Source organism: Neoarius graeffei, chromosome 27 (genome assembly GCF_027579695.1).
Source record: "Neoarius graeffei isolate fNeoGra1 chromosome 27, fNeoGra1.pri, whole genome shotgun sequence".
Lineage (NCBI taxonomy): Eukaryota > Metazoa > Chordata > Actinopteri > Siluriformes > Ariidae > Neoarius > Neoarius graeffei.
Window position 1 is genome coordinate 18680152 of NC_083595.1, and position 26969 is coordinate 18707120.

At 43.6% G+C, this 26969-nt stretch overlaps 1 protein-coding gene across 1 annotated transcript in view; it reads left to right on the plus strand.

Moving 5' to 3' along the window:
* otog (otogelin) overlaps positions 1 to 26969 on the plus strand; it is a 550025-nt gene that overhangs the window by 344770 nt on the left and 178286 nt on the right. The window contains exons 36-37 of the mRNA XM_060911543.1: positions 15036 to 15213; positions 15316 to 15464. Of these exons, the coding sequence (XP_060767526.1) occupies positions 15036 to 15213; positions 15316 to 15464 (327 nt within the window). The remainder of the gene's footprint in view (positions 1 to 15035; positions 15214 to 15315; positions 15465 to 26969) is intronic.

Consider the following 26969-nt stretch of genomic DNA (forward strand, 5'->3'; position numbering starts at 1 on the left):
TGTATACAAATAATCTCATTGGTAAACATGTCACGTCATACCACTTTAACATTTTCTATCAGACAGTACATCTCATATTTCTCATATTTTGTATCAACCGGGCCAAAATTTCCAGTATGAATGGTCAATTCAGGAAGAATCAAAATGTATGATAAGAAGTGATACATCATGAACAACACAGCATTCAGAGCATACAATACATGGTTCAAATTCACTGGAGTCGAATCAGCTTAAAGACTGATACAGGCTGCAGGTGCAAATGAGCACACACTCATGGCCTTGGCCAGTCTACCACAACATGGGATTAAAAAAAAGAAAATGCACATTGCAGCTTGTAACAATACCCAATTCAGAATTACTTGAGAAAATGTATTACATTAGCATGCAAAACACTCCAGAATGAACAATTGCTTGATTCAACATAGTCTTGGCTAAGTCATTACAACATATGATAACACTGCAGGTGCTGGAGTTAGAATAATACACTTGTTGAATAGGCCTGTGATGTAGCAGAAAACAATCTTCAGTATAAACAAACAATCTCACTTCTCACTGTTTTTACTGTATTTTACTGTAATTATGATCATTCATAAATCAATTTATTATTACTTTGAATTGAATCAACTTCAGTTATTCTTTACTGAAAATCAACATACTTGGCTTTGAATTAATAATCATTATAAACCACATTACTGCTTATGTGATTACATCAAGGTGTGTGTGGTTATATGTGTGTTACATTAAGGGTATAAAATCACCACAGCAGCTTTACAAAAATATATAAACTTGAATGAAGTCAATTACAGTGAAACTTGTAATGAAACAAAAATCCCCACATTTAAAATGCAATGTCTAATAATAGCTACATTTGTAAGAATGTTTTATATTGCTTTAACTCATTGTGCTTTTTGATAGTTGTGGTCAGACGTGTACATACACTGACATGAATGTCATCTTGAATATGAATGTCATGGCAATATTTGGGCTTTCAGTAATTTCTTTGAACATTTTTTTTTCTGTGGCAGAATGTACAGCATACATCTTTAATAAAAAAAAAACACTAGAATTTGGTGCACAAGTTTTAATTTTCTTTGGGTTTTCTGAAATCAACACAGGGTCAAAATTATACATATAGGGTCAAAAATGTACATACAGCACACCTAATATTGGGGTAAAATGTCTCTTCGCAAGATTCACCTTGACCAAACATTTTTGTTTACCATGAACAAGCTTCTGGCAGAATTCTGGTTGGATATTTCATGACTCTTCGTGGTAGAATTGGTAGAGTTCAGTTATTTTTTTTCCTTGGCATGGATTCAACTTATAAGCACGGTTCATATATTTTCAATAGGGTTGAAAATATAGGGTTTTAAGCTTACTGTTAGCCTGCTTTATTCTCCACAACCAGCTCTGATATGTGTTTGGGTTCATTGTCCTGTTGTAACTCTCAAGTCCCAGTCGTGTTCAAGTTTCTGATGGTTTATGCTGAAGAATTCTGAGGTAGTCCTCCTTCATCATTCCATCCACTTTGTGCAATGAACCAGTTCCACTGGCAGCAAAACAGCGCCAGAGCATGATGATCCTACCACCACCACCAGCTAGTACAGTGTCCCTCTGTACATGGTGGTCATTATGGCCAAACAGCTCAATCTTTGTCTCAGCTGACCATACAGCTATCCTTTAGAAGGCTTTTTCTTTGTCCATGTGGTCAGCTTCAAACTTGGATCACTGTCTACAGTTTAGATCACTATGGACTTGGCTGCTATCCAAGAAATAACCCCTGCTCCAAAATTGACACCTTCAAGCTTGAAGGTGTCAATTTTGGAGCAGGGGTTATTTCTTGGATAGCAGCCAAGTCCATAGTGATCTAAACTGTAGACAGTGATCCATCAGCTTCCAGTTCATGGCAGGGCTGTGCCATGGTGGTTCCCAGGTTGTTCCTTACCATCCAAACCAATTTCCTTTCAGTTGAGGGTGATAGTTTGGGTTTTCTTGAAATAAAGTGGCTTGACAAAGTGACTACACCTCACAATAACTTGGATACAATTGTTTGTTTGAACTGATCTTGGAATTTGCAGTTGTTTAGAAATGGCTCCAAGAGACATTCCGGAGTTGCATATATCTGTGATCCTCTTTCATAGATCTGCCATGAGCTCCTTGGACTTTTCCATTATACTGTGTGTTGGTCAAGCCAGTGAGTGCTGTAAACAAACCCTTTTTATGAAGGCACAAAGAAGCTCCCAGCTGTAGTCAATCATGATCACTAACAGGCAGTTAAGAGACCTTGGCCTTGGCAAGATAAGAAACATTTTGTTTATTTAAACATATTTTTATTAGCTTTTTTCAAATATTGATAGCCACATAACAAAATTAGACAGCAACAAAGAAAAACAGTGGTAATACAATAAAATGGAAAAAGAGAAAAAACTAAAGAGAAACAGGCAGTTACAGAAAATAGAATTAATATCAACTAAATTATTTTCCATTGAGGGGGGATTAAAAAAAAAAAAAAAAAAAATAAACAGAACACTGAGATAGAAACAGGACTAGAAATAAATGTTACTTGTTTCGTGTAAACTTGTATTCAGATAGGTGTGGGAGTCAAGAGCTTGGTTCAAATGTAGTCTATAAATGGTTGCCAGATCCTCACAAATGTAGCTGAGGAGCCACCTATCGTGAGTCTCAGTGTCTCAAGTTTGAGATGTTGCATCACCTCCTGCATCCACCGAGTCCAGCTTGGAGGATGAGGAGACTTCCACTGGAGAAGGATCAATCTTCGAGCTAACAGAGTGACAAACTTTGTCATTTTAAGTTTAGTTCCAGATAGGTTACTATTGTTTTCACCCTTCACCCCAAAAATAGCTATTATAGGGTCTGGCTGAATTGTCAATTTGAAAATGTCAGATAGAGTTTTGAATATTGAATTCTAGTAAGTGGACATACAGTGGTATGCAAAAGTTTGGGCACCCCTGGTCAAAATTGCTGTTACTGTGAACAGTTAAGCAAGTTGAAGATGAAATGATCTCCAAAAGGCATAAAGTTAAAGATGACTCATTCCCTTTATATTTTAAGCAAAAACTTTTTTTTTTATTTTCATCTTTTACATTTTCAAAATGACAAAAAAGGAAAAGGGCCCAAAGCAAAAGTTTGGGCACTCTGCATGGTTAGTACCTAGTAACACCCCGTTTGGCAAGTATCACAGCTTGTAAATACTTTTTGTAGCCAGCTCATAGTCTTTCAGTTCTTACCTGGGGGATTTTCACACATTCATCCTTGCAAAAGGCTTCCAGTTCTACAAGTTTCTTGGGCTGTCTTGCATGCACTGCTCTTTTGAGATCTATCCATGGATTTTCAATGATGTTTAGGTCAGGGGACTGTGAGGGCCATGGCAAAACCTTCAGCTTGTGCCTCTTGAGGTATTCCATTGTTGATTTTGAGGTGTGTTTTGGATCATCGTATTATTGTAGGACCCATCCTCTTTTTAACTTCAACTTTTTACAGATGGTGTGATGTTTGCTTCCAGAATTTGCTGATATTTATTTGAATCCATGCTTCCCTCGACCAATAAAATGTGCCCTGTGCCACTGGCTGCAACACAACCCCAAAGCATGATCGATCCACACCCATGCTTCAGAGTTGGAGAGGTGTTCTTTTCCTGGAATTAGACACCCTTTTTTCTCCAAACATACCTTTGCACATTGTGGCCATAAAGTTCTATTTTGATTTCATCAGTCCACAGGACTTGTTTCCAAAATGCATCAGGCTTATTTAGATGTTCATTTTTCAAACTTCAGACGCTGAATTTTGGGGCTAGGAAACAGGAAAGGTTTTCTTCTGATGACTCTTCCATGAAGGTCATATTTGTTCAGGGGTCGCTGCATAGTAGAACAGTGCACCACCACTCCAGGGTCTGCTAAATCTTTCTGAAGGTCTTTTGCAGTCAAACAGGAGTTTTTATTTGCCTTTCTAGCAACAACAAGCAGTTTTTTTCAGAAAGTTTTCTTCATCTGCCAGACCTCACCTTGATCTCCACTGTTTCTGTTAACTGTCATTTCTTAATAACATTACAATCTGAGGAAACAGCTACCTGAAAACACTTTGCTACGTTCTTGTCGCCTTCTCCTGCTTTGTGAGCATCAATTATTTTATTATTCAGAATGCAGGAGAGTTGCTTAGAGGAGCCCATGGCTGTTGATTTTAAGGACAAGTTTGAGAAGTCAGAGAATTTATACAGCTTTGAATTCTGCATCATCTGACCTTTCCTAATGAAGAATTTGAACAAGCCACAGCTCAATAAGCTAATTAAGGTCTGGAACCTTGGTTAAAGTTACCTGAGAACTCAAATGTATTGGGGTGCCCAAAATTTCGCATGGTGTTCCTTTTCTTTTGTCATTCTCCAATTGTACAAAACAAAAATAATACACAAATCTTGCAGAAAACGCTGAAAAGAAATGTCATCTTTACCTTAATGCCTTTTGGTGATCAGTTCATCTTCTGTTCACTTAACTATTCACACTAACAAACATTTTCAGTAAGGGTGCCCAAACTTTTGCATGCCACTGTATTTGGACAGTGCAAGAATGAATGTGATAGAGAGGCAGGTCAGAGTTTGCACTGGTTACAGCAAGGGTCCATATCTGGGAACATTTTAGAAAGTTTAAATTTCGAGAGATGAAGACAATGTAGCACCTTAAATTGAATGAGGCCATGTTGAGCCCAAATTGAGGCAGAATGCACCCCTTCCAGGACTTTTTCCCACTGCTCTGGTGGAACCACCAGCCCCAAATCTGCCTCTCATATAGACCTCAAGGTCGCCAAGGATGGGTTTTGTAAATTGGGCATGAGATTATAAATAAAAAAGATACTGCTCCCCTCCCTGAAGGCTCAAAGGAAAATACAGGTTCCATAAGTGACTCATCAGGCAAACTGGGAAAGGAAGGCATAATGGTTTTGATATCATTGCAGATTTGAAGGAATCTAAAGAAATGGGACTCATATCTCATCTCATTATCCCTAGCCGCTTTGTCCTGTTCCACAGGGTCGCAGGCAAGCTGGAGCCTATCCCAGCTGACTACAGGCGAAAGGCAGGGTACACCCTGGACAAGTTGCCAGGTCATCACAGGGCTGACACGTAGACACAGACAACCATTCACACTCACACCTACAGTCAATTTAGAGTCACCTAAACCTAACCTGCATGTCTTTGGACTGTGGGGGGAACCGGAGCACCTGGAGGAAACCCACAGGGACACCATACAAACTCCGCACAGAAAGGCCCTAGCCGGCCATGGGGCTCAAACCCGGACCTTCTTGCTGTGAGGCGACAGCGCTAACCACTACACCACTGTGCCGCAGAAATGGGACTGTGATAAACTAAATTTTTTTCATAGTTGTTCAAAGCTAGGAAATATTCCATCGATAAAAAGGTTTTCATATTGTCAATACCATTCCTTTCCCAAACACCAAAAGACCTAATTGATGGAGGAAAAAGGTGATTGAGGTAAACAGGTGAATAGAGATCTGTTTTGCCATCCATAGTTTGTCCTAATAGTTGACCATATTTTCAGAGAATGTGTTACAACAGGATTGTTCTTGACATATTGTAAAGACAGAGGCATTGGGGAAGACAAAAGAGTGGACAGTGAAGAAAAATAACAAGAATTCCATTCCATTTGCACCCAGATTGGAACCTCTGTGTGTTTATCACACTGAACCCAAAAAGAGAGAGCATGTATATGACATGACCAATAGTAAGACTTGAAATGAGGCAGTCCCATTCCCCCACCCCATTTTGGATGTTGCAAATAGGCTTTTCTGATACTAGGAGATTTCTTGTTCCAAAGAAAGTTAGAAATTGTTTTATCAATAGATGTAAAAAATGATTTTCATATTAGTATTGGAACAGTTCGAAATAGGAATAAAAACTTTGGAAGAATATTCATTTTAACAGTGCTGACTTGGCCTGCCAATGTGATAGGGAGATGGAACCACCTTTCTTTGTTCACAGGCAAATAGCATTAAAGTAGTGGCTTGAAATTTGCATTAAACAGGTTGGAAATACAGTGGTGCATGAAAGTTTGTGAACCCCATAAAATTTTCTATATTTCTGCATAAATATGACCTAAAACATCAGCAGATTTTCACACAAGTCCTAAAAGTAGATAAAGAGAACCCAGTTAAACAAGTGAGACAAAAATATTATGCATGCTCATTTATTTATTGAGGAAAATTATCCAATATTACATATCTGTGAGTGGCAAAAGTATGTGAACCTCTAGGATTAGCAGTTAATTTGAAGGTGAAATTAGAGTCAGGTGTTTTCAATCAATGGGATGATAATCAGGTGTGAGTGGGCACCCTGTTTTATTTCAAGAACAGGGATCTATCAAAGTATGATCTTCACAATACATTTGTGGAAGTGTATCATGGCACGAACAAAGGAGATTTCTGAGGTCCTCAGAAAAAGCGTTGTTGATGTTCATCAGGCTGGAAAAGGTTACAAAACCATCTCTAAAGTGTTTGGACTCCACCAATCCACAGTCAGACAGATTGTGTACAAATGGAGGAAATTCAAGACCATCATTACCCTCCCCAGGAGTGGTCAACCAACAAAGATCACTCCAAAAGCAAGGCGTGTAATAGTCAGCGAGATCACAAAGGACCCCAGGGTAACTTCTAAGCAACTGAAGGCCTCTCTCACATTGGCTAATGTTAATGTTCATGAGTTCACCATTAGGAGAACACTGAACAACAATGGTGTGCATGGCAGGGTTGCAAGGAGAAAGCCACTGCTATCCAAAAAGAACATTGCTGCTTGTCTGCAGTTTGCTAAAGATCATGTGGACAAGCTAGAAGGCTATTGGAAAAATGTTTTTTGGATGGATAAGACAAAAATAGAACTTTGTGGTTGAAATGAGAAGCTTTATATTTGAAGAAAGGAAAACAGTGCATCCCAGATGAGAGTGTTATCCCATCTGTGAGACATGGTGGTGGTAGTATCATGGTTTGGGCCTGTTTTGCTGCATCTGGACCAGGACGGTTTGCCGTCATTGATGGAACAATGAATTCTGAATTATACCAGCGAATTCTAAAGGAAAATGTCAGGACATCTGTCCATGAACTGAATCTCAAGAGAAGGTGGGTCATGCAGCAAGACAACGACCCTAAGAACAAAACTCATTCTACCAAAGAATGATTAAAGAAGAATAAAGTTAATGTTTTGGAATGGCCAAGTCAAAGTCCTGACCTTAATCCAATCAAAATGTTGTGGAAGGACCTGAAGCGAGCAGTTCATGTGAGGAAACCCACCAACATCCCAGAGTTGAAGCTGTTCTGTACGGAGGAATGGGCTAAAATTCCTCCAAGCCAGTGTGCAGGACTGATCAACAGTTACCGGAAACATTTAGTTGCAGTTATTGCTGCACAAAGGGGTCACACCAGATACTGAAAGCAAAGGTTCACATACTTTTGCCACTCACAGATATGTAATATTGGAACATTTTCCTCAATAAATAAATGACCAAGTATAATATTTTTTGTCTCATTTGTTTAATTGGGTTCTCTTTATCTACTTTTAGGACTTGTGTGAAAATCTGCTGATGTTTTCGGTCATATTTATGCAGAAATATAGAAAATTCTAAAGGGTTCACAAACTTTCAAGCACCACTGTACCCCCCCCCACCACCACCACTACTACCTTTCCCCAAATGAAAGGTACAAAATCCCCACATTTGTTTCAGATTAAACATGGTGTTCTAGTACTGTCTGGTTGAACATCCATCCATCCATTATCTGCTTATCCTTTTCTACAGGGTCACAGGCAAGCTGGAGCCTATCCCAGCTGACTATGGGCGAGAGGTGGGGTACACTCTGGACAAGTCACCAGGTCATTGCAGGGCTGACACATGTACACAAACAACAATTCACACTCACATTCACAACTATGGTCAATTTAGAGCCACCAATTAGCCTAACCTGCATGCCTTTGGACTGTGGGGGAAACCGGAGCACCCGGTGGAAACCCATGCAGACAAGGGGAGAGCATGCCAACTCCACACAGAAAGGCCATCAATGGCCACTGGGCTCGAACCCAGGACCTTCTTGCTGTGAGGCAACAGTGCTAACCACTACACCACCGTGCCGCCCCCCGGCTGAACTCATCAGCTTCAGTTTTAGCATCCTAGAATATAAAGGTAACTGTTACACCCTTCTAGAAACAGGTGATAAAATTAAGTGACAGACTATCAAAAATATTGTGAGCATTATCATTTCAAACAGAGAGCATGTAGTGCACATTTAGTAATCTGGATGCCGGGAGTCACCGAAGTGTTTAACCATTGTAGAAATAGTTTAAGGTGGGTGGAGCACAGAAGCACGGCAGGCCAGAACTGAGTTCTCACTAACTCTTTTATTTCGCTTTTCAGCGCCTTATATTTCACTCACACGCGCACACACACACACACACACACACACACACACACACACACACACACACACACAAGTGTCCAGGTTGGGGAGAACTCCCTTCCTCTGCTCTCCCTCTCCTCTTACAGGGTGCGGTCACTGGGGAAGACACACAAACACAGGTTAATTCCCATCAGGTACAATGATTCTGCCACTTACCTTCCCTGATTCCGCCCTCCATTCACAGACCAACGCTTGACCACACCCCCGCTGCCACATACCCCCACCATCCAACTCAGGCCGGGGAGCCATCCAGGCTGCAGCTGACTCCCCCCCCCCCCCTTTGACGGGAGAGGAAATCCGCCACAACCATCTGTGCCCCTGGCCTGTGGACCACCTCAAACTTAAACGGCTGGAGTGCCAGATACCAACTGGTGATCCGCGCGTTGGCATCCTTCATGCAGTGGAGCCACTGCAGGGGTGCGTGGTCCAAACAGAGGGTGAAAGGGTGCCCCAGCAGGTAGTAGTGGAGGGCAAGGACTGCCCACTTGATGGCGAGGCATTCCTTTTCTATTGTGCTGTACCTGCCTTTGCGCACCGACAGCTTCCGGCTGATGTACAGCACTGGACGGTCCTCCCCCTCCACCTCCTGGGACAGAACAGCCCCCAGCCCTCTGTCCGATGCATCCGTCTGCAAAACAAAGGGGAGAGAAAAGTCAGGGGAGTGTAACAGTGGCCCCCCACACAGTGCAGCCTTTACCTCAGAGAAAGCCTGCTGGCATTGCTCTGTCCACTGGACCAGATCTGGTGCCCCCTTTTTAGTGAGATCAGTCAGCGGGCTGGTGACGACTGAATAATTAGGTATAAACCTACAATAGTAGCCGGCCAGCCCCAGGAACTGTCTCACCCCCTTTTTGGTCTTGGGCCTCGGGCAGGCCGCAATTGCTGCTGTCTTATTGATTTGGGGATGCACCTGCCCATTACCCAAGTGGAAGTGGAAGTACCATACTTCCACCCTCCCAATCGCACACTTCTTCAGGTTGGCTGTGAGACCCGCTTGCCTCAGTGACCTAAGGACGGCCCTTAGGTGTTCTAAGTGCTGCGGCCAGTCATTACTATAAATAATGAGGTCATCCAGGTATGCGGCCGCGTAGGTGGCGTGGGGCAGAGGACCCTATCCATAAGCCGCTGGAACATAGCGGGCGCCCCAAACAGCCCAAAAGGAAGTGTGACAAACTGGTGTAAGCCAAACAGTGTGGAAAAGGACGTTTTCTCTCGGGATAGTGGAGTCAAGGAGATCTGCCAATATCCCTTTGTCAAATCCAGTGTTGAATAAAAACTAGCCGATCGAGCTAGTCGATCGAGCAACTCGTCAATATGAGGCATTGGGTATGCATCGAATTTAGACACCGTGTTGACTTTTCTATAGTCCACACAGAACTGGACCGACCCATTGGCCTTGGGAACCAAGACCACCAGGCTGCTCCAGTCACTGTGGGACTCCTCGATGATGCCCTTTTCGAGCATGGCCTCAAGTTCTTCCCGAACCATCTTTTTTTGTGTTAGAGCAGTCTGTAAGGGCGGCTGCACACTACTACCCCTGTGGGCATCTCAATGTGGTGTTCTATGAGGTGGGTGCAATCTGCAACACCCCACCCCTGTCCGTTCACCTCACCTCATAGTCGATGTCACCGACTCGCCGTGTGACCTCAAAGGGTCCTTGCCACCTGGTGATCAATTTGGAGCTTGACATGGGCAACAACATGAGTACTTTATCTCCCGCTGTGAATTCCCTAAGGCGCGTGCCCCTGTCGTACAGATGGACTTGATGTTCTTGGGCCTGCCGCAAATTCTCCTGGGTTAGGTGCGTGAGTGTGTGGAGTTTGGCGTGCAGGTCAATAATGTATTGAATTTTACTTTTACTTGTTGAAGGTCCCTCCTCCCAATTTTCACGCAGCACATCTAGAATGCCACGCGGCTTATGTATAATAATTTGAATGGCGAGAACCCCGTGGAGGCTTGCGGGACCTCTCGCACTGCGAATAACAGGGGCTCGAGCCATTTATCCCAGTTGCGTGCGTCCTCGCTTACAAATTTCTGAATTATGTTCTTGAGGGTGTGGTTGAACCGTTCGACTAAGCCATCCGTTTGTGGGTGATAAACGATGGTGCAAATAGGCTTAATTCCCAGGTAAATACAATTCGTGCAGTGTGTGTGACATAACCAGTGCCTTGACCAGTCAGAATCTCTCTGGGGATTCTGATTTGGGAGATGATGCAGAAGAGTGCTTCTACAATACTACGTGCTGAGATATTGCGAAGAGGCACTGTTTCCGGATATTGCGTTGCATAGTCCACCAGAACTAAAATAAAGCTCGTGTTGACTGATCTAATGGCCTGATGAGATCCATCCCAATTCTTTCAAACAGGGTCTCAATTAATGGCAGAAGGCACAAAGGCGCTTTTGGAATGGCCACAGGATTTAGTAGCTGGCATTTGCGGCATGCCGTACACCACCTATGGACATCGCCGTGAATCCCTGGCCAATAGAACCAGGCCATTATTCGGGCTAGTGTCTTATCCTGCCCCAAGTGTCCAGCCATGGGATTAAAGTGAGCCTCCTGGAATATAAATTCCCGGCGGCTCTTTGGGATTAAAAGCTGTGTTATTGGTTCCTTAGTCTGATTGTCTTGCGTCACTCAGTATAACCTATCCTTAATAATGGAGAAATGGGGAAGGACGGGGTGGCATTTGGCTGGAGCGTTTGACCATCGATTACTCTCACTTGGTCAAATGCTTGCCGCAGAGTCTCGTCTCGCGACTGCTCCAACGGGAAATCCGCAAGGGATTCCCCGAGAGAGGGAGGAGGAGCCTGCTGCTCGTCACTCTGACATGGTGATGATGTAGACGGCTCTGTGACAGCTGCTCCTGCCAATGCCACACCAGGACCTCCCCCTGCTAAATTATGGCAGGCCCCACTCTTCACTAAATGTGCCATTAATTCCCTAAATCCCGGCCAATCAGTCCTCAAAATTATAGAGTGGGTAAGGTGAGGATTAACCGCTGCCTTTACTCTAAATTTCTCCCCTCAAAATAGAATGTGAACCAACACTAAAGGGTAGTTGTGAACATCCCCATGCACACACAACACCTTCACCAATTGTGCTCTCCCCAATGCCTCGTCTTGCACCAGGCATTGGTGGATTGAGGTCTGATTACAGCCGGAGTCCACCAAAGCCTGATATGTATCCCCTGGATACTCACTGGTATGCAATACGCTCCGGCCCGATCGAGGGTGGTCTCAGGCGCGTCGGGGATCTGGACCACCGCACCCACCTCCATCGCCAAGCACTGATGCTGGAGGTGCCCTGGCTCCCCACAGTGCCAGCATACTGGCCCAGGCTCTCCCTCTGCACCAGTGTTCCAGAGCTCACTCACCTGAGGGGGGGAAGATACAGACATGGAAGGAGGAAATGATAAGGCACCGCGGGTGTGGTGGGCCAGCTGCGGTGGAGCTGGCCCCCGCCTCTGCAGTGGGGGAATGGGGCGAGGATGAGGAACAGAAGGGGAGAGAGAGAGAAGAGAGGGGAGAAGAGGAGACACGCTGTCCTGCTGTCTGAACAGCCACCATATGGTCCTCCGCCAGCTCAATGGCCTGATCCAGCAATGCCGGGCGATGGCACTGGACCCACTCCGCTGTTCCTTCCGGAAGTCGGGCAATGAATTGTTCCAGCACCACCAGATCGATGATTCCCTCGGCGTCATGGTTGTCAGCCCTCAGCCACTGCCGGCAGGTGTACCAGAGTTGCTGGCCGAATGCGAACAGCTGGCCGATCTCCTCCAGGCACAGAGCGTAGAAGTGCTGCCGTTGCTGCTCCGGGGTGCGCCCCACGCATTGGAGAACAGCCCTGCGGAGGTCAGCGTAGACCAGCCGGCTGTCAGTGGAGAGCTGTAGCGTGGCCAGCTGTGCCTTGTCCATTAGCAGAGGGAGGATGCACGCCGCGCGCTGTTCCACCGGCCAACTGCATGCCTCTGCTGCCTGCTCAAAAAGAGCGAGGAAGGCTTTGGCGTCGTCATGCTGACCCATCTTTGTTAGGGTGAGGTGGGGAGGGTCCGCGGCAGTGGTGATGGTGGACTCTGCCGACACGAGCAGGTGCCGGAATGCCTGGCGATCTTCCTGCTGCACCAGCACCAGGGCTTCGAACCGTTGTTCCTGCTCCTTCCGGAGGGCGACCAGTGCCTGGGGCTGGCTCTGTTGGACTGTGGCGAGGGCATGAACCAGGTCCTTGAAGGGAGAGGACTCCATGAGGTTGTTCTCTTCTGTACTCTGTCCCGGGTTTCGGCACCACTGTAGAGATAGTTTAAGGTGGGTGGAGCACAGAAGCACAGCAGGACAGAACTGAGTTCTCCCTAACTCTTATTTTGCTTTTCAGAGTCTTATATTTCACTCGCCCCCCCCCCCACACACACACACACATGCACACACACAAGTGTCCAGGTTGGGGAGATCTCCCTTCCTCTGCTCTCCCGCTCCTCTTATAGGGTGCAGTCACTGGGGAAGACACACAAACACAGGTTAATTCCCATCAGGTGCACCCATCAGGTGCCACTTACCTTCCCTGACTCCGCCTTCCATTCACAGACCAACGCTTGACCACCCCCCACTGCCACAACCATTTATTAAATACAATATAATCTAAACAGGAGACTAGAGAAAGGAGAGGGAGAAATGGTGTGACTAATTATAAATGCTGCTGCCCACTCCTACTGTATTTCAAACAGATTTTATTCAGTAACATATACCACAAATAAAAAGAACCAATGCAAAGAAAAAGTGTAGAGAAAACAATCAGTAATTGGCTGTGGACCCGAATATTCTCTGTTTGAATAATTGTTGCTGGACAGGTTAGCAGACAGGCTAACCCATAGCTTTTTACCAAGAGTCAGAGTGAGCTAATTATGGAGTTTCAGTCTAAATGTTACTATTTTCCTGGTAAGCAACAGTGCCACCCCTCACTCCCAGCTGCAGATGTACTTCATTGTCAAGCATGAACTCCACAAACAGGGTTAAGTGGGTACAGAAAACTCCACCATCCTTCGGCTGCCAGACACACAGTCACCCAGCCATTAATTCTCCCAGTTAAAGTGTTTTAAACCAACCCTGCAGCAAATTAAGATAAATGAGAGGAGTCAACCATCTTGTAGTGAAGCTATCTTCCTCCGGTACAAGTCCCCTGCTGCTTGCAGTGAGTCGAAGGTATGCTAAACACCATTTAGATTGATAGATCTACCACAGGGTAGTAGAGGCTGTAGTCAACCTTGGCTTCCTGGAGCCTCACCTTCACTGCATTGAAAGTAGCCTGGAGCTTGCTTATCTCCTCTGGTAGATCAGGGTAAATATGAACCGAGGTGCCTCAAAAGGTGAGGGGACCCCTGCCCTTAGCGATACCCAAAAGCCTCTCCTTTTGTGTGTAGTAATGTAGCCAGATGATGATGGGTCTTGTTCTGGCTTCCTTTTTAGGTTTGGGTGCCAGAGATCGATAGGCATGGTCAGTCACTACTGGAGAAGGAAAATTCTCAGTCCCCAGGATCTCTGGGATAAGCTCTGTCATAAATTTTGTGGGAGACGAACCCTCAGCTCCCTCCGGGATGAACCTCATCTCAGGTTTATCCCTCCGCGATAAACCTCAAATTTTGCCACTGGCTCCTGCTCTCCAGACAAGACGCTTGTCTTTCAGCCACTTTAGTGCTTTCGTTTTTTGTTCATTGAGATTTTCCAGTTGCTGAATGCGGTCAAGGGCATCTGTAAGACTGTGTGCCATGTTAGTTTGTTCGGCCGACACCTGGGCATGGTCCTGGCTGAGACTGTTGATCTCCTCCCCCACTTTGTGGTGCAGGCATTGGAAGCTTTTTGTTTCTGAAAGTATAGCCTCAATTTCTTGTCTCAGCTCTGAACAAAGGGTGGAAATTTCTGCCCTGAATTCAGTCAAGGTAACCTCATGGGAGAGTTTAAGCTCAACAGTGAGTTGGCTGCTTTCCACCATCTTGCTTCATGAATTAGCTTAGTAGTTTAGTTGTCCCTTGCTCTCCTGTTTTGTTTTATTTTCCCACTACCAGAGCACTGTGTCTGAGCAGAAATAGGTTGCCGGTGAATTTTAGTCAGTATCACATTGAAATAGTCCAATTATGATTAGAGTGTAAAATAAGTGGGAAAAATGCAAAACAAAAAAACAGGAGCTGTCAGGACCTACCTGCTCCATGTCAGGGTGGAAGCGGCCCCATCAAGATAAGAGACATTTTGGAAGTTTCAGCACCTCTGAATTAATAATTTAAGTGAGCGTATGTAAATTTTTGAGCCTGTATGTATAATTTTGACCCTGTGTTGATTTCAGAAAGAAAGATTTCCCAAAGAAAATTAAAACTTGTGCACCAAATTCTCATGTTTTTTTTTTAAATTAGAGATGTATGCTGTACAATCAATCATTCTGCCATAGAAAAATAACAGTTCAAAGAAATTACTGAAAGCCCAAATACTGCCATGATATTCATATCCAAGATGACATTCATGTCACAGTATGTAAACTTCTGACCACACCTGTATGTTTTGTCACTGTGCCACATGTGTCTCTGTAGACACCATACTCTGTGGTTGTAGATGAGTGCACTAAGCTCATTTGTGTGAATGGCCAGCTGGTCTTGTTCAATAAGTCCCAGAGCTGCCCCTATGACTCTAGCCCTCCAAACTGTGGTCTACTTGGCTTTGCTGTGCTGGTCAATGGAGACAAATGCTGCCCAAAATGGGACTGTCCATGTGAGTCATACACCTACACACATCAGTACAAGAATATATATACACTTATGATATTGTATGCTGTTTTGAAGGGTACATTTTTGGGTTAATGTTTGTATGCAGGTCGCTGTTCAGTGTTTCCAGACATAAATGTTGTTACATTTGATGGGAAGAGTGTAGGCCTTTACAAAGCTGCAGCATATGTGCTGACACAACTCATGAATGAGACCATCACCATCCTGGTGCAGGAGTGCCAAAGCTCAGAGAGCACAGTGAGATATAGTTTCCCCTCAAGCACATTTTAATCATTTTATTTTTTTTAAATAATCTTCATATTCTACAGTTAAAATTAAAATCAAAACTTGATAAGATTTTTTTTATTTTGTTTAATGTGTACAATGTTCACTTTGCCTTTGTACTTTCTTTTGCATACTGTATATTTTTGAAAGATGTAGTTGGCATTTGTCTGAAGAAATGCACCCAAAACAGTAATGGACAGCAAAAGCAATAATCGCAATTTATGACTACGTAGGTCTTGTATCCAGTGACGGCTCTAATCAATTTGGTGTCGTAGGTGAAATTTTCCACTGATACCCCCCACAAACCATCTGCCACTAACCACCCTCCTTGCAGCCTTCTCAAAATCCAAATACATTTAATTTTATTCCAAATTAGTCCATTACAATTTCTGAAACTGAAAACATTTACACCGATCCCAAATAAAAAAGATTAAAACATTTTAGTCAAGAAAAAGAGAAATAAATTAATTTAAAAAATTAATAATAAAAGTAAAGTTGAAAAAAGACTTAGCAATATTTAACATACACAAAATAAAACAAGAGCATCATTTCAAAGTTAAAATGTATGTACCAAAATGTATGTTGCAACCCCACATATGGTTGCTTGATTTACAAATGAGCACCAGAGAAAGTCTCAGTCTCTTCTTCTGTTTAATGTTGCACATTAACCCTCTGGGGTCTGAGGGTATTTTCTGGCACTCTAATGATTTTGGCATACTCTGATTTTGTAGTCAATTTCAACAAATCTCAACAGTATTTTCAAAGTCATATGACTTTTTTGTATTCAGCACAAGTTCAGCTACAATAATATCTATGTATTATATACAGTGGTGCTTGAAAGTTTGTGAAACCATTAGAATTTTCTATATTTCTGCATAAATATGACCTAAAACATCATCAGATTTTTCACACAAGTCCTAAAAGTAGACAAAGAGAACCAAGTTAAACAAATGAGACAAAAATATTATACTTGGTCATTTATTTACTGAGGAAAATGATCCAATATTACATGTCTGTGAGTGGCAAAAGTATGTGAACCTCTAAGATTAGCAGTTAATTTGAAGGTGAAATTAGAGTCAGGCATTGTCAATCAATGGGATGACAATCAGGTGTGAGTAGGCACCCTGTTTTATTTCAAGAACAGGGATCTAACAAAGTCTGATCTTCACAACATGTGTTTGTGGAAGTGGATCATGGCACAAACAAAGGAGATTTCTGAGGACCTCAGAAAAAGTGTTGTTGATGCTCATCAGGCTGTAAAAGGTTACAAAACCATCTCCAAAGAGTTTGACTCCACAGTCAGACAGAATGTGTACAAATGGAGGAAATTCAAGACGATTGTTACCCTCCCGGGTGGCACGGTGGTGTAGTGGTTAGCACTGTCGCCTCACAGCAAGAAGGTCTGGGTTCGAGCCCTGTGGCCGGCAAGGGCCTTTCTGTGTGGAGTTTGCATGTTCTCCCCGTGTCCGCGTGGGTTTCCTCCGGGTGCTCCGGTTTCCCCCACAGTCCAAAGACATGCAGGTTAAGTTAACTGGTGACTCTAAATTGACCGTAGGTGTGAATGTGAGTGTGAATGGTTGTCTGTGTCTATGTGTGAGCCCTGTGATGACCTGGTGACTTGTCCAGGGTGTACCCCGCCTTTCGCCCGTAGTCAGCTGGGATAGGCTCCAGCTTGCCTGCGACCCTGTAGAACAGGATAAAGCGGCTAGGGATAATGAGATGAGATGAGATGTTACCCTCCCCAGGAGTGGTCGACCAACAAAGCTCACTCCAAGAGCAAGGTGTGTAATAGTCGGCGAGGTCACAAAGGACCCCAGGGTAACTTCTAAGCCAGGGCTTTTCAAAGTGTGGGGCATGCCTCCCCTAGGGGGCACCAGAGTTCTTGGGGGGGGGGGGGGCGCAACGTGAGGAAAAATAAACCAGAATAAGTTACTATTGCGGACATTTAGCGAACTTCAGCTAGCCTTTGCCAGAGACAAAATGGATCGATTTTTAGTACCTAAAACTACAGTGAGTGAGGAGACACAGTCTGGGCCAAGCAAAAAAAGAAGGAAGTATGACCACAATTATTTAAAGTTTGGATTTTCATGGACTGGATCTGAAGATGCTCCACTGCCACAGTGTGTTGTCTGCGAAGAGGTGCTAGCTATGAGATGTTTAAAATGTGTAAAACAAGATGTTTTTTAAAAAAAGCACAGATGTTTAAAATGTGTAAAAAAGATGTTTTAAAAAGCACAGATGTTTAAAATGTGTAAAAAAAGATGTTTTAATAAAGCTCATATGTTTTAAATGTGTAAAAAAAATTCAAAAAGCACAGGTGTTTAAAATATGTAAAAGAAAAAAATTAAAATGTGTACAACAACCATTTTTTAAAATATGAATGGAACATTAAGTATAGCAACAACAAAAATTGTAGGGGGGGGCACTGTTGTTTATTTGCTCTCTGAGGGGGGCTGACTCTCCCACACTTTGAAAACCCCTGTTCTAAGCAACTGAAGGCCTCTCTGACATTGGCTAACATTAATGTTCATGAGTCCACCATCAGGAGAACTTTTTGGTTTAAATGAGAAGCGTTATGTTTGGAGAAAGGAAAACAGTGCATCCCAGCATGAGAGTGTTATCCCATCTGTGAGACATGGTGGTGGTAGTATCATGGTTTGGGCCTGTTTTGCTGCATCTAGGCCAGGATGGCTTGCCATCATTGATGGAACAATGAATTCTGAATTATACCAGCGAATTCTAAAGGAAAATGTCAGGACATCTGTCCATGAACGGAATCTCAAGAGAAGGTCAGTCATGCAGCAAGACAATGACCCTTAGCATACAAGTTGTTCTACCAAAGAATGGTTAAAGAAGAATAAATTTGATATTCTGGAATGGTCAAGTCAAAGTCCTGACCTTTAATCCAATTGAAATTTTGTGGAAGAACCTGAAGCGCACAGTTCATGTGAAGAAACCCACCAACATCCCAGACTTGAAGCTGTTCTATATGGAGGAATGGGCTAAAATTCCTCCAAGCTGGTGTGCAGGACTGATCAACAGTTACCGGAAACGTTTAGTTGCAGTTATTGCTGCACAAGGGGGTCACACCACATATGGAAAGAAAAGGTTCACATATTTTTGCCACTCACAGATATGTAATATTGGATCATTTTCCTCAATAAATAAATTACCATGTATAATAGTTTTGTCTCATTTGTTTAACTGGATTCTCTTTATCTACTTTTAGGACGTTTGTGAAAATCTGATGATGTTTATTTATGCAGACATATAGAAAATTCTAAAGGGTTCACACACTTTCAAGCACCTCTGTATCTCATGATTGTACTTAAAAAAAACATATATGAAGATGTTGTAAAAAGCAGTTTCAGAACTGTTTTGGAATGTGTGAAAAAAACATGACCTTACCCATTCTGTCAAACCGTTTTGATCACTCGAGGTGATTCTGTTCAGCCTTAGGAATGTATCAAGCACAAAAACATAAATCTGCTCCATTGATTTGGACAATTAACTGGCCATCAAAAAAGTTATGTCCTATTGTTTGGGGATAAAGAGTTGGGAGTGGGAGGGGTATTCAATGAGAATAGTAAAAAATCCATTCCATTCAATGAGGAGAGTGAATATTCCTCCCACTGCCATCTCTTAATCCCATCAGGTCAATTGAGCAAAACAGTTCATCACAATGGGTAAGGTAATGTTTTTTCACACATTCCAACACAGTTCTAAAACTGCTTTTTACAACATCTTCATTTATCTGGTATTTGACTTTATTTTGGTATTTGACTCCATTCAGTTTGTCTTTAAATGAACTCTTGTACTATTTTACTCCATTCAGAGCCACAACCAACTCTGTTGCTCTTACACAATTACTCTGTAATTTTGCTCCCACTCCAACTCCAAATTTCACTCTCTGAACTCAAAGTAGAGCAAAATTATCTATTTTTGAGGAAAATAATTTTAACTCTGCAAAAATTGGGCAGTCATTTTTCTTGTGTATGCACTACATCACATGCATATTAACCAATATGCTCATAATAAATAGAAGAAACATTTACACTTACTCAAGTTGATCTTCAGCCGGATCAGGTCGAAGTAAAAAAAAAAAAAAGCCACCACTCATCATCAGTGTTACAGTTCTCAAGATTAAATTGAATCACTTTCCTGAATCATGAATTGAACCATGAATTGAATCATGAATTGATTCACTGTCCTGAAATTGAATCACTGTCCTGAATCATCCAAAGTGCATAAAATCTGCGTGCCGCAAGTTTTACCTCCAAATAGCTTCAACTATGGTTGACAGACTTTATCCTGTTTACTGTGAGCGTTCCCACTACAAAATCTGCAATGATCTGGCAACTTATCCAGTGTATAAAACCAAACAAAACCAAAAGAGTGAAAGTGATTATCATGACTTTATCATGTGAATAGACTTTTATGAATGCGTAAGTGGGCGCTCAGCGTTCTGACTCCGGTTATGACTGAGTAAGGTGACAAGTTTTATGTTTAATCTCATCTCATCTCATCTCATCTCATCTCATCTCATCTCATCTCATCATCTCTAGCCGCTTTATCCTGTTCTACAAGGCAAGCTGGAGCCTATCCCAGCTGACTAGGGGCGAGAGGCAGGGTACACCCTGGACAAGTCACCAGGTCATCACAGGGCTGACACGTAGACACAGACAACCATTCACACTCACATTCACACCTACGGTCAATTTAGAGTCACCAGTTAACCTAACCTGCATGTCTTTGGACTGTGGGGGAAACCGGAGCACCCAGAGGAAACCCACGCGGACACAGGGAGAACATGCAAACTCCACACAGAAAGCCCCTCGCCAGCCATGGGGCTCGAACCCGGACCTTCTTGCTGTGAGGCGACAGTGCTAACCACTACACCACCGTGCCACCTATGTTTAATCTAATTAAGGTTATTTAAAAAAAATTATTTGGCAGTGGGCACATAGAAAAGTGTAAAGTATAAAGTGTCTGTCAGTATGTTTATCATGCTTGTATGATAAAAAACTCGAAGATATTTACCTAAATACATGACTTACTCATTTGAAACCTGCTGAGCTTTGCTGACGAAGCTCTCGACCCCAGAGGGTTAATATTAATGTTTTTAAGATTAATAACATTCTGACTATGAAGAAGGGTGACATGGTGGTGTAGTGGTTAGCACTGTTGCCTCACAGCAAGAAGGTTCTGAGTTCGAGCCCAGCGGCCGACAGGGGCCTTTCTGTGTGGAGTTTGCAGGTTCTCCCTGTGTCTGTGTAGGTTTCTTCCAGGTGCTCCAGTTTCCCTCACAGTCCAAAGGCATGCAGGTTTGTTTAATTGGTGGCTTTAAATTGACTGTACGTGTGAATTGTTGTTTGTCTCTATGTGTCAGCCCTGCAATGATCTGGCAACTTATCCAGTGTATACCTCTGTCCCATAGTTCACTGGGATTGGCTCCAGCTTGCCTATGACCCTACACAGTTATGGATAATGTATGGACTATGAGGAAGAATTCCTTCCATCCATCCATCCATCCATCCATTATCTGTAGCCACTTAACCTGTTCAATAGGGTTACAGGCAAGTTGGAGCTGACTATCTCAGCTGACTATGGGCGAGAGGCGGGGTACACTCTGGACAAGTCGCCAAGTTATCGCAGGGCTATGAGGAAGAATTTTGTGTGCTAATATTTTGAAATGTTATAGGAATGTTTACCTCCATTAAACAAACTAATGTGGACTGTATATCATTCAAAGGTAGATGTGACAGAAGTAACATTGTGTAAAACTCTGTCATAATCTCATTCTTCCTGCTAGACTGGTAAATCATTCGTAGGAAGTTTCCTTTGTTATATATACAAGGTTAGTCAAAATTATGTTAACACTTAAATGGTAGAAACCATTTATTCACAAAACATACATCACATGTACAAGATGATTTACAGAATGGCCTCAACCTGTTCGCCATCATGTTCAACACACAAAAACCAGAGAGCAACAGTACCATTTAATCTGTCACCCATGGTGTATGTCCATCTGCAGGAGAAAAATAATCCATTAGTGTTAACATAATTTTGAATAACCCTGTGTGTGTGAGTTTGAGGGTGTTGCACAGTATCTTAGCTGTTCATAGGTCTGTGCTTTTCTGGACAGAGATCTCAGATGTTGTTCCTGTTGGAGCCACTCTTCCAGTTTGGGGGTCACTGCACCAAGGGCTCCTATCACCATGGGGACCACTGTTGTCTTCATCTTCCACATTTTTTCTCACTCTCCTTTCAGCCCTTGATATTTCTCAAGCTTCTCAAGTTCCCTTTTCTTGATGTTATTCTCACTTGCTATTGCCACATCTATCACCACAGCCTTGTTCTCTTGTTTGTCCATCACTACCATGTCCGGTTGGTTAGCCATTACCAGTTTGACCCTCTGTAACTGGAAGTCCCACAGGATCTTAGCTTTGTCATTCTCAACCACCTTTGGAGGTATGTCCCACTTTGACCTTGGGACTTCCAGTCCATACTTGGCATGGATGTTTCTATGCCAGCCACTTGGTTATGGTGTCCTATGTATGCTCTTCCTGCTAGCATCTTCACTGATAACATCACTGACTTGGTGCACTCTGGTGCAGGAGGTCATGGGTTCGCACCCCGGTTGAGGCAACTCCAGTGAGGGCCTGGAGGCAAGGCCGTTAATACTACCTGCCTACCTCATCAGTGAGAAACAGAAAAACAAGATTCATACTGGCTCAGACATCACCCGGTCTAACAAAGTCCGCATCAGCTGTTGAAGAACCGGGGCAACCTGATGAGAAATGGGCTGCTGGAACAAGAGCAAGACACTCATGGACAAGAGCTGAGAACACTATCAATCCATCCATCCATTATCTGTAACCACTTACCCTGTGCAGGGTCGTGGGCAAGCTGGAACCTATCCCAGCTGACTATGGGCGAGAGGCAGAGTAAACCTACCTATGTATACACATAGAAACAAACAAACACAATATATATATATATATATATATCCACACACTACTTGTACTTATGGTCCACGTCACATGTGACGAACGGAGGCTCTCATATGACATCACACGCGGCACCTTTTGGAATGGTTCGCTAGTGCATCCTCAGATAATTGGCGGCCACCTCTCAGTCTGCTACGACAGGCATCCCTGTCTTTAGAGAGATTGAACCAGGAGAAAAAGTTGAATCTGAAGGCCTCCTTGATACAATCCTTCCAGCGCTTCTTCGGGCGGCCTCTGTTTCTCTTGCCGACCGCCAATTCGCTGAAGAGAAGCTGCTTTGGGATACGGCAGTCCTCCATGTGGCAAACATGGCCCAGCCAATGGAGCCTATTGAGGCAGATCATAGTCTCAATGGATGAAGTTTTTGGTCTGTTAAGGACTTCCAGATTAGTTACCTTGTACCATCATCTGATGTTCAAAATCTGGCGTAGGTATTGCTAGTAGAATGCTTCCAAGCTTCTGAGGTGGTGTGAAAGTGTTGGCCATGTCTCACTGCCATACAACAAGGAGGGAAGTGCAATAGCTTTGTAGACAGTAAGCTTAATGGACAAGGTGAGTCCTTCACGATACCATACTCTTGAACTTAGTGACTTGAAGGTAGCTGCACCACGAGAGATTTTGTGTTTGATTTCTGAGTCTAGAGAGACATCTTCTCCACCAAGGTAAGTAAACTTATTGGCGCGCTCGAGGGTGTAGTCGTCAATCCTTATAGGTGGCGGATTAAGGCAGCCAATGTGTATCGCCTCAGTTTTAGGTTTACTGATGGTAAGACCCCACTTTTTGCAGGACTGATTGAGGACAGAAGCTCCATACTGCAGAGAACTAGCACTATGCGTCACTAAGGCTGCATCATCCGCATACAAGAAGTCGTCTTGCTTAGTTGATGTTGCTGACTTCGACTTCAGATGCCGCCGATCAAAGAGTTTACTGTCCATTTTATGGCGGATGATGATTCCAAAGTCAGGAAAGGATCTGTGAGCATGTCGCAGGACATAGGTGAAAAATAGGATAAACAGTGTCAGGGCCAAGATGCAGCCTTGGCGTAGGCCATTGGATACCTCAAAGTCTTCTGTTAGTTCCCCACTTATGGAAACATGAGCATGCATGCCGGTGTGGAAGCTTTTGATGATGTTGACCAGTTTATTGGGTATGCCAATTTTCAGTAGGAGGCTCCACAAGATGTCCCTATTTACTGTATCAAATGCCTTGACCAAATCCACAAATATAATGTGCAATTCTTGGTGTTGTTCACAGCATTTCTCAATAAGCTGATGAAGAGTGAACATCATGTCATTTGTTGATCTGTCTCCTCTAAATGCGCATTGAGCTTCTGGCAAGTACTACTACAGGCCAAATTCTATTCAGTATGACACGTGCAAACAGTTTCCCTGCTATTGCCATAAGGGTAATACCTCTGTAATTACCACAGGTAAATCTGCAGTTCATCTTAAAGAGGGGAATGATGATGCTGTCCTTAAAGTCTTGAGGGACCTGCTCTTGGTGCCAGATGGTTGTTAATAGCCTGAATAGTTCAGCAAACAGTCCTGGGCCTCCAGCTTTTAAGACCTCTGAAGGGATACCATCCTGACCTGGGGCTTTGTCTGGCACTAATTATTTGAGAGCTTTGTCAAGCTCTTCTTCCGTTGGAGGTGCTTCAAGGTCGAAATATATCACCTCTTGAGGGATGTCTTCCAGGACTGATGCATTGATGACACTTTTTTGGTTCAGCAGGGTAGTGAAATGTTCTTTCCAGCGTTTCAAGATGTCTTCTTTTTCTGTGAGGCAGTTGCCGGCCAGGTCATTGATGGGAGTTAGGCCGGATGATCAGTGCTGTGTCATGAACTTTATAGCTTCAAAGAAACTTTTTGGGTCATTGCGCTCAGCATATTTCTTGATTTCGTGGGCGCGATCAACCCACCATTGGTTCTGTATGTGATGTAGCTCTGTTTGGCATTCATTCTGAATAGCTTTGTAGCACTGGCAGTTCTGAATTGTGTCATCACTGAGAACGGCCTGGCAACTGTCGTGTTTCTGTTTCAACAGGGCTTTAATGGCATCAGTGTTCTCATCAAACCAGTCTTCATGGTTTCTTGATTTAACTCCAACAGTCTCTTTGGCTGAGTCATACAAAACTTCTTTAAGAGATTTCCAGTGATCTTCGATGGAGTCATGGTTTACCTGATGCAGATCCTCAGTGATACGCTGCTGCAGCTGTTCAGTGACTTCTGGTAGTTTGAGATGGCAAATGTTGAGCCTTCTGGAGCCAGGTTTACGTCTCATTTGAGTTGACTTGTGGAAACGCAGCTTCAGTCTGGCGCAGACCATGCGATGATCCATCCAACAGTCCACGCCACATCTAACACGAGAATCAAGTAGATCCGATTTGTAATGTTGGCACACAATGATGTAGTCGATCGGGTGCCATCTTTGTGAGCAAGGATGCATCCAAGTACCAGGTGGCAGAAAATGGTGTTAGAAATGGCTAACCCAAAACAAGTACAGAGTTCCAACAAAAGGAGGCCTTGTTCATTCATCTCACCAAAATGAATGAATGAATGAATGAATGAATGAATGAATGAACCCTTTATTATCACTGTTACCAGTGAAATTGACCATCAACCTGTCCTTACAGAGGGGGAACAGGACAGGAAGACAGGGATAAAAGAAAAAGAAACACAGTAGTAACATGAGGAAAGATGTTAAACCATAAGGGTCATAAGGGCTAATAACCTCGGGCCAGACCGAGTTGTCAGAACCAACTCTGGGGTTGAAGTCCCTGAGAAGGAATAGCCTATCTCCACATGAAATATTTGATAGTATGTCCGAGAGCTGGTCAGAGAATAGAATTTTCTCCTCTACTGGTCTTTTAAAGGTCGGTGTGTACACACTTATAACTGTGGCATGGCAAGTATTATCTAGCTTGATCCATAATTACATGATGTGCGAGTTTAGCCCTTTCCAATTCACAACTGATGGTCTCAAAGACGTTTTAAGGGCTATTGCCATGCCTTCAAGTTTTGGTTGGTCGCATGGTCTACTGGCATGAAGGAAGGTGTAGTCACCATCCTCAAACTCACCTTCAGGGATTCGGCATTCACTTAGGCAGGCTATATCGATATTGAAATGGGCGAGCTCCACTGCCACTAGAGCAGATTTGCATCTTGGGGCATTACGATTGAGATTCTGGGTGTCCAACATTGTTCTTATATTCCAGGAGGCTAGGTTGAACTGTTTCATAAAATTTTGAGCACACCTGGGCAAATCAGGACCGGGCGTCCATACAGCTTTACCCGTGCTCCATCATGCATGTGGTGGCACTGCACAGGTGTTGCTCACCGACGTGTAGATGTATTAATACAAGAGTCTGTAGTGGGTATGAAATCACACAGCAGGAGGGTGCTGGCCTCCGGCTGCGGGCAAGTAGGAGACGTGACGCACTTCCATACTAGCGTTCCTCATGTGGAGAGATGCTACGAGTGGACTCAGATGAGACACAAATCACCTCACTTCTACACACAAGTCAGTCAAGCCTCATGGGGCCGTCCTTCACAGGAGTGGGGCGATAAAACTCCGACCAGACACAGGGCACCAGGATGGATCAAGCAGGTCCGAGGGCAGAAGAGGCCAGCATATCAATCCCAGGATCAACATGTAACTCAGAGGGACAGATGGGGGGGGGAGAGAGAGAGAAAGAAAACACGTTGTTAGGTATGCCCTAAAAATGACAAGTATTAAATCTGTGTGGTAGGCTCGCAGAGACGAGAGTCTTTACATCAGGCATAACACACAATGGCATGTTAATATGGTAAAATATATCATGACCTGCTCTGGCTGGATGCTTGATTGGGTGATGGGAGCACACTCCTCAGCAATGATGAGATGCAGATGGGACCCTTAGGGCTGGCCAAGACAATTCAGTTACATTTCACCGGGTCTGGGACATGCGACAGAATGTCTGACGGCCGATTCCCTGCAGGCTACGATAGCCAGTCGAGGTCTCCACTGTCTCCACCAAAAGATTTCCTGTTGACTCCATGTAACTCAGAGGGACAGATTTGGTGTGGGGGGGAGGGAAAGAAAACACAGGTGGTTAGGTATGCCCAATGTCACCTGAATAAGTCAGAGCAGTATACATATTGCACCGAGTACAAGCAGGGACTCCGGCAACTAACTATGACAGCATAACTAAAAGGAGAGAGCCAGAAGGTAACACAGGCATGAGGGAGGCCCAGGACATAAAGCAGCCAGCCACTACACCGTCAACAAACTCGAGTGAGCAAGCGAGTGGGGACTGACAGCATCCATACATCCCAGTTTACCAAAACTCTCTATGTCTGAGGACCCTCCAGATCTACTCCTTTACCTCATAAACACCATTAACAAAAGGCTTGACTAAACAGATATGTTTTCAGCCTAGACTTAAATGCTGAGACTGTGTCTGATTCCCGAACATTACTTGGAAGGC